General features: G+C 36.1%; 1 protein-coding gene across 2 annotated transcripts; it reads right to left on the bottom strand.

Moving 5' to 3' along the window:
* Positions 1-3885: 3885 nt before the first annotated feature.
* LOC109167827 lies at positions 3886-8266 on the bottom strand. Of its 2 annotated transcripts, XM_019316899.1 has the most exons (12): positions 7911-8266; positions 7714-7810; positions 7531-7617; positions 7294-7433; positions 7082-7198; positions 6614-6733; positions 6427-6516; positions 6221-6336; positions 5811-5910; positions 4783-4890; positions 4507-4586; positions 3886-4241 (listed from the first exon to the last, which is right to left on the bottom strand). In XM_019316899.1, the coding sequence occupies exons 6-12, from the start codon at positions 6644-6646 to the stop codon at positions 4046-4048; spliced, it is 723 nt and encodes a 240-aa protein (XP_019172444.1). In that variant the 5' UTR covers positions 6647-6733; positions 7082-7198; positions 7294-7433; positions 7531-7617; positions 7714-7810; positions 7911-8266; the 3' UTR covers positions 3886-4045. The 2 variants fall into 2 exon arrangements, 1 of the variants encoding a protein (XP_019172444.1); XR_002051923.1 differs by lacking the exons at positions 3886-4241; positions 4507-4586; positions 4783-4890; positions 5811-5910; positions 6427-6516 and having other exon boundaries at positions 6335-6369; positions 7082-7191; positions 7911-8232.
* Between the last annotated feature and the right edge of the window lie 647 nt (positions 8267-8913).

Raw genomic sequence — 8913 nt, 5'->3', positions numbered from 1 at the left:
TCTTCTTCGAGTAGTCCATTCAAGAATGCGCTTTTCACGTCCATTTGATAAACGGTGAAATCTTTGTGTGCGGCGTAGGCTAGAAAAATTCTGATTGCTTCAAGTCTGGCTACCGGTGCAAAGGTTTCATCAAAATCTATTCCTTCTTCTTGAGAGTATCCTTTTGCAACGAGCCTTGCTTTATTCCTAACAATCACGCCTTCTTTGTTTGCTTTGTTCCGGAAGACCCATTTAGTTCCTACAACATTGTGGTTCATTGGTCTTGGAACAAGTTCCCAAACGTCATTTCTTTTGAATTGATCGAGTTCCTCTTGCATGGCGTCAACCCAACTTGGATCATTTAGAGCTTCGTCCACTTCTTTTGGTTCAATCTGTGATAGATAACATGTGAACAATGCTTCCATGGTAGATGATCTTGTTTTCACGCCATCTCGAACATTTCCGATCACTAAATCTGGTGGGTGATTTTTGAGCCATCTTAAGTCTGGTTCAAATGGGTGCATGGTACTGGGTGGATTTACTGGCTGAGAAGTGGTTCGAATTTCTGCTTCATTCTGTAGATTTTCAACTTCTCTAGTAATTGCATCTAAGGGCTGATTTGCAATTTCCACTTCAACTGCATCCCTGGGTTGATTTGCAATTTCAATACCAATTGCATCCCGCATTTCATTTCTTACTGGATGATGGATGGGATTTTCTAGAGAATTAATTTCCAACTCATCCATTCCCTGCAAAATATTTTCTTCACACGTATCATCAGTATCACAAAAATCAATATGACACTTGTTACCATTTTGCTCAATATTTTCGCCATTTTCGTCCAGAGCATCAATATTGGCGTGTGATTTTTCATCAAATACCACGTGTATGGATTCTTCAACCACCATTTTTCTTTTGTTCAACACTCTGAATGCTTTGCTGGTAGTCGAATATCCTAGAAAAATTCCTTCATATGCACGCTCATCAAAGGCTTTTAGATGCAATTTATCATTAATATGAATAAAGCACTTGCATCCAAAAATATGAAAATAACCAATATTTGGTTTTCTCCCTTTATATAGCTCATATGGCGTCTTGCTATACTGCTTATGGATCATGCTTCGATTTTGAGTATAACAGGCAGTGTTGATAGCTTCCGCCCAATATCTTTTCGGGAGACCGGCTGCACTAATCATCACTCGTGCGGCTTCTTTAAGCGGCCGGTTTCTTCTTTCGGCAACACCATTTTGTTGTGGTGTTCTTGCGGCAGATAATTGATGAGAAATTCAATGTGAATTGCAAAAAGCTTATATAACTCCATTCACGAACTCGGTTCCACGATCGGTTCGGATTTTTGATATTTTCAATTCTTTCTCATTTTGTAGTTGCTTCAACAGCTTCGGCAACACTTGTTCAACTTCATTTTTCTTCATTCGAATTTCTGGCCATTAAGCATACGGAATCTTTGCTTGTGCTCCAATCAACAATATACATATTCTTTCGCCTTTTTCCAGTGAGCACAACTTCATTTGAGAGCTCATTTTTTATTAGGCAATTATCTTTGGAAAATTCCACAAGATAGCCTTTATCACAAAATTGACTAGTGCTCAACAAATTGAATTTTAGGCCTTCAACAAATGAAACATCTTCGATCTTCAAACCATTTCTTTCAATTGTACCAACTCCTTTTGTAGTTCCATAATTTTGATTTCCTCCAAATATCACTTTTGGTCCATCAATTTTCTTGAAATTCACTAGACAAGATTTATTTCTAGTCATGTGGCGTGAGCAACCACTGTCGATGTACCAAACATCCTACAAAAAAGATTAGTTGGTTTTAGGTACCCATACTTGCTTGGATCCTTTGCTGTTAGTAATTTTTGGTAACCAAACCCACCTAGATCCTATTGAATTAAGATAAGGCGGTTTGTAACCATTTGAAACACGGTAATCATAATTAACTTTTGAAAACATTTTTGGCGCCGGGTTTTGAAAAACATTTTTATATCTAGGCACCTGGGAAGAGGATTGTTGCTTTGGTCTATAAGAAGCATTAAAACAAGATTTACACAACCAATCCTTTTGAGTGGAATAAAATCTTCCATCTCTATTTCTAGAAAAGCTTCCCTCTTTTCTAAAAATTCTTTTTGCACTTGACTCTTTGGCATATCTTTGCTTGAAGAATTTTTGTTGCTTTGTCGTAGTATTGAACTGTTTCGTCCTATCAACATTCAACTTTGCTTTCTCATGATAGCCAAGTCCTTGTCTCATTGTGCTATACTGACTTTTAACAAATTTTACCATTTGCACTTTATTAGTTAAAGGAGTAGTAGAATTAGTCAGTTTCGGAGGGGTTTGAGAACATGTGGAGTCATAACCGATTCCGGTTCTATCTCCTGATGGCTTTTGCATGTTTACCATTTTATCCATAATTTTGGACGAATTAGTAAACGTAGCAATAGTAGCCCGAAGGTTATGTTCTCTAACCTCTCTTAATTTACACTCTTCTTGAAGTTGTATATTTTCACTCTTCAAGTTACTCACTTCAAGTAAAGCATCTTGCAATTTTTTATTCATCTCTTCTTTTTCAAGAATTAGAATATTATTGCGCTCCTTGAGTTGAGGATGAGTGAGCATAATCTCTTGACAATCTCGCATTAGACTGCCAATAGATTCACGAGAAAAAGAGGAATTAACAGAATTGAAAGAATTAGATGTTACCTCTTCTTCCTCTGCTCCAAGAGCCATAAAGCACTCTTCACTAGAACTCAACTCATTTGACATACATACTAGAGCCGTGTCATCTTCCGAACTTGAACTTTCATCACTTGATGACAATCCATTCGACTCATCATTTTCATTTGGTTCATTGCTAACGAGAGCTTTTCTTTTGTCGCGCTTGAACCTTCGATCTTTGCTTTCGGATTTATTCGGTGTAGATTCAACATTTATGCCTTGATACTTGCTAACGGTCGGATACGGACAATTTATTTTGAAATGTCCGGGTTTGCGGCAATTGTAGCATAAATTGTTGTTTTCTTCGACTTTCTCTTCTTGTGTCGTGCGAGAGACGAATTTTCCACGAGCAGAATTTTTGTTGTCTCCTTTTCGCATGAACCTTTTGAATTTTCTAACAAAAAGAGCAAATTGTTCGTCAGTTATAAAATCAATATTATCTACTGACCTGGAGGTTGACGGTTGTTCGGCCATTAGAGCTGGATTTCGAATTTCATGAACTTCATCATCTTTGGCCTTCATTTCGAACTCATATGCTTTAAGATCACTAAATAATTTGTCGGTTGACAATATTCTTAGATCTCGGTGATCTCGCATAGCTGTAACTTTCATATCCCATGTAGATGGTAAGCCTCGTAGGATTTTGAGATTAATTTCCTTTTGGCTAATATTTTTGCCAAGGTCATTAATTTCTCCAAGTATTTTAATCAATCGAGCTTCCATATCAACAATGGATTCATTTGAGAGCATTTTGAAGTCACTAGTACAAAAACAGTCATTCGCGTCCAAAGTTAAGGCTAATTCGCGTCCAAAGTAGCTGGGACGCAGATTGCGGGGACGCTGATTGTATAAACAATCAGCGTCCAAAGTAGCTTTGGACGCGCAAAATGATTATTCGCGTCCAAAGTTGAAGAACTTTGGACGCAAAAAATGATAATTCGCGTCCAAAGTTCGTGAACTTTGGACGCGAATTATCATTTTTAAAAATAAAATACTACCTTTGAGCGTCCAAAGTTCATGAACTTTGGACGCGCAAAGGTAACGTTTTGATTTAAAAAATTATAATTCGCGTCCAAAGTTCGTGAACTTTGGACGCGTATATTAAAAGAAAAATTTTAAAAAAAAATTATTTTTTTTATAAAACTACCAATATTTTCCTGTACATTCCAGCATAACTACCAAATAATATATTTCAACATTAATCAATTTAAGATGTATACTACACACCAATTCTATCAACTAAAACACACCAATCTAAAATTTCAATTCTAATAACATTTTACTACAAATAAACTACAAATTCTAAATGTTAATAATTAAAATAAACTACTTAAAACTGCAGACCAAAAAACACGAGCATTCCAAAACGTAATAGATGCTCAGCACCATACACAGATGGAGAGACTCCATCTTTAATTGCTTCTTGATATTGCTCGCGCTCATTCTTGTAAAGGAGCATAGCAGACAATGCTTTGTCAAAGTAACATTGCAATCCACTAAGAATTTCGCTTACTGAATCAGCAATTCTTCACCCACCAAAAATATTGAACATCAGAACCACAATATCCATCCTCACAAGCTGAACAGACAACTAGTTTTAAAAGTATAATGAGACCTAATTACTAACAAAAACATATTTAGTATAAATATTCACATTCCATTAGAATAAAGACTTGAGAAATTTCAGCTTCAAAGAATTACCATATCATGCAAAAATCACTAATAAAAGAAACAACTTGCACTAAAAAATTATCAAGATAGGGAGGAACATGTGAAATAACATGAACTCACATTCCATCGTTTTTTAGGCGATAGTCATTGTACTTGCTTAGTATTTCATTTACACTCGGAGAACGAGGAAGTTGGACAAGCTGCAAAATATGTATATAAAAGGCATTAATACCTTAAACTTGTTATGACCTATGTACTTTATTTAGATTTTTTTCATTGAACTAAATGCACTTATGCTAACTTTATGTGTACACAAAACATATGTTAAACAGAGCTTAATAAACTTACACCAAACTGAATTTCAATGTATACATACAGAGAATGCCTCTTTTTTACCTTGGCCAAATGGGTAATAAATTCACAATCATCAACCAGCTGCTTCTTTAATGAGGATGGAATTTGAATGTTAAAACCAAGCTTCTCTGAAGGTAGGACACCTTTGTCCTGGAAAAAGTGATAAAACAATTCAACCCAATGCCTATATATTATCATTAAAGAAAATTTGAGTACAATGCTTTGGGAGGTCTGACTCTACATATAGGAATTGATAGAAATGCACTAGGAAGCCAGCACTGTAGAGCCAATGTGCAATATCTAACTGGATCAAGATAGACAGCAATGAAGTACAAGCAGTTTAACAGCCAACAACACCATTAACTTTAAGAAAACAATGCATTTGTCCATTAGAGATTTCACTAAAAGGATAGTTCTTTTGAGACCTGTTGATGGCAGCTCATATGAAATTATTACCTTCTTTACGAAGCAAGAATAGAATGAAGAGAGCCAATCATCTTCAGCACCAAACAGTAATGATGAGAGTAGGCTTGCCTCTGATAGAGTGCAGCAATTAAAACAAATGAATGAACTTTATTTCACAAGAAAATAGAACAGAATGTTATAATTTTGAGTAAACTGGAGTCTCAAAATGTCTTTGCTCAGATATTTCTGCAGTTCCTATTTCCATATAAAGTTACACCAATCTTTTTAAGCACTCAATCCCATATAAAGTTACACCAATCTTTTTAAGCAACTACCATCAATTCAGCACACAGGACGCTAAAATTTTGATTGTTATGTACTCATGGCATGGTTAATTAATTCCCCCAAAATTAGGTGAATTTACCTGTTGTATGAGATTGCCAAAGGTATCAGCAACTCAAAAGTCAAATCATTAATTTTATTTCATGTTAGCTCACTTTTAGTTTCACTTCCTTCTTGACTTATTCACACTTTTCCCCTTACAATAACCAAAGAGAGTTTCAGAAAGATGGGAAAGAGCTAAAGCTATACGGGAAATTAAAATAAAGAACAGAAGGAAAAGAATATATAGAATAATAAGAGCATGTAATTAAGAAGTGATATACCTGCATATAAGCTACAGCTTCTGAAACAGAGAATAGTGTATTGAGGAACAACCATCGACTCTCCTTCCGCAAATCCACCAGCTCTCTCCCATATATCTCACTTCCATTGAACACAAAGATAAAGAGTCACATTAAACCGATTTGTCATTAAGTACATGTCCAGATGTTGAATACTTATGCATAAAGTACCATATCAAAGAATTTAATTTGAACATAAATATATAACTGTTATTCCATGGCTCCTCAGAGGTTCAGTAATGCTAAAATTAATTGAATAGCTCATGAGCAATGGCAGATCTTACAAGTTAAAAAGATTGTATAAATATAAGCCATATATTAAATTTAAGATGGCAAAGGACTCGGTTAATTCTTATTCCTCAAAGTGAACAATCAAAAGTATTCATTCTTACCTCACTTCTCGAGTAGATAACATACTTATTCCATGCATAGCTCTCTTAACATATCCAAAACGGTCTGCTTTAACCAGATTACCTTTCTCTTTATCAATAATAAGCCCTCTAATGACCTACATAACCATGTTGCATTGTCTTCTCTGCATCTGTGAGTACATATATAACAATATGTATGCAAATGTAAGGGGAATGCTCTACCATACCAATTCAGGGTCAAAAGCAAGCCCATCCACAGGAAAGCCCATATTTTTCAAATTGTCCATACAATAATCATAAGCCCTTCCTTCCCAAGCCTATAAGTTTAGAAGTCAAAGCATTCCCATCATTTAACTGGGGAGAAAGATTAGCCAATGAAGATTTCAGATATAAGAATAAAGAAATACTATTTACCATAACATTATAGTGTATAAGAGTATAGTCCATATCATATCCAATCGCACTGATTGACCGCAGATTCAATGTGCGACTGCAAAATATGCCACGGGGTGAATGTCTTGTGGAAAATGGACCCTGCAGTTTGTTTCCAAATCAAAGAACTAAACAACATAGCACATTTAAACATAGAAATACTAGAACCTATGAGAAAAATAAGGGCTAATGAACATGGGATAACACATCATGTGATCACACATGGATTTCATCATTCAAGAGTGATGATAACTCAAGACCATTAACTTCTATAACTACTGTCACTTATAGGTGCAGTGATTAATAGCTATATAGAAGGTGACATATCTAATGGACAACCTTCATATTTATACTTCTGCAGACAATGCTAATAGTTGCAAAAAAGTCAGTAGTTGCCACTAGGATATAACTGGGATTTTTTCTGTTTCATAAATAATAACAATTAATTACCTTCAGTTAGAGCTCAATTTTTCAAAATAAGTCCGATAATATTTGCTGTATTTCTATAGTATACAGGTACTCTACTATGCCCCATTGTCATTATAGAATTAAGCGTCTCCCTACGGCCTACACAAGAAAGTGGGTAATCGAAATGTAAAGGTCAGTACTAAAATAGTCACAAAGATTAAAGCTTCGAGGGAACAGTTAAAGCATAAACCCACAAATCAAGAGTTCCATCCAGGTCAACAGAGAATGCCTTCGATATCGGTGTCATGACATCTTTAGCTGTTTTCTCCGTCAGCTCAAGAGCACCAGCAATAATGGTTGTTTCGTCATGAGTCAGATCGCCTCCTTTCCCAGCCTAACATGGAATAGAAAACGAAAGTTAGGGGTAATTTAAGCGGAAAAAGAGAGATTAAGGAAGACATTACAGCTTGTACACATGATAAGGACCAAACCTCGTTTCCATGAAAATCAACAAATGTTTTCAGCTCTGCCCTGCGTAGGAGAGCAGAGTGGTCTTTTCCCAACATCCAGTCCAAAACCTAGAACCAAAACCAAACATAAGACATTTCCTAGAAATATACAAAATTCTGCAATACACACAATACTAAATCTATGTGCTTGCATATCCATTTTACCTTACTAATTGGATAAGCAACTGGGAAAAAAAGCCAAAGCAGCAGACGAACGAAAGGTGCCACTGTCGCTCCAACTGTCCAAGAATATAGGCAGAGACTAGACGAAACGAGAAACCAAAAAAAGGAATCAACTAAGTTAGCAATGAGAACACACACAATTATATTACTCCAGATCAAGTAAACCATGTCCCACAAACCTCCATTGCTAAAGAGTTGCCAATCAAGAGTGTACAAAGCAAAAGATGTTGATTTTTCACAACTGGAAGAATTCTAGCTGCAAAAGAAAAACAAAAAAAGAGTACTAAATTCCTGATTTAAGCACAAATCTAAACACAGAAACCATTCTTGAGCTCTTGATTTAAGTTCAAAAATGTTCCTCCTTTCTAATTTAGTTCTCAAGAAAACTACATAGATTTCACCACTAAACCAATCTAAAGTACCCAAACACGAGACAAAGAAAGGGAACAAACTTTGAAGAATTGCTCAAAAACGAAACAATAATAGATAAATCAATAAAAAAATTACAAAAAATAGATGAAATAATCAATAAAAGCATGTTTGATAGCTGTAGCGTCGCAGGGTAGCTGGAGGAGGGAACGACGAAGAAGATCGGAAGGGTAGGCGGTGGAGACGGCGTTGGCGGCTGCAGATCGACGGCACGCTATTCCGAAACGACAAAGCTGTGGTGGGGTGTCGAATGTGGCGGTGTGCGACGACAGAATAGATGGTGGTGTGCGGTGAGACGATCGAAGCGGTGGATCGCAGCAGAGGGATGAAGCTGCGATGGACGGAGACGGCGAGGAGCTGCGATCTGATCTGATTTGAGCTAGGGTTGGTTGGATAAATTTAATAAGGCGCGTCCAAAGTTACCCATTTTGGACGCGCTTGATTATTATTCGCGTCCAAAGTACTGAGCTTTGGACGCGAATAATAGGAGGATTTTAATATTGGCGTCCAAAGTACAGAGCTTTGGACGTCAATACTGTTTTAAAATTTAAAAAAAAAAGAAAATTATTTATATAGTGGCATTTTAATTACAAAAATGCCACCGCATTACACTTTAGGCGTCCAAAGTTCTAATTTTGGACGCAAATTAGTCGATTTTATTGATGTTTTTTGTACTAGTGAGTCCTCGAACTTCTTCATAGCAATTGTGAGCTTATTATCTTTCTCTTGTTCATCTCCTTCTCCGATCTTGAT

The sequence above is a fragment of the Ipomoea nil genome, unplaced genomic scaffold, assembly GCF_001879475.1.
Source record: "Ipomoea nil cultivar Tokyo-kokei standard unplaced genomic scaffold, Asagao_1.1 scaffold3170, whole genome shotgun sequence".
In the NCBI taxonomy this organism is placed as follows: domain Eukaryota; kingdom Viridiplantae; phylum Streptophyta; class Magnoliopsida; order Solanales; family Convolvulaceae; genus Ipomoea; species Ipomoea nil.
The sequence above is the reverse complement of the archived record's forward strand: the minus strand, read 5'-3'. Positions and strand labels throughout refer to the sequence as shown.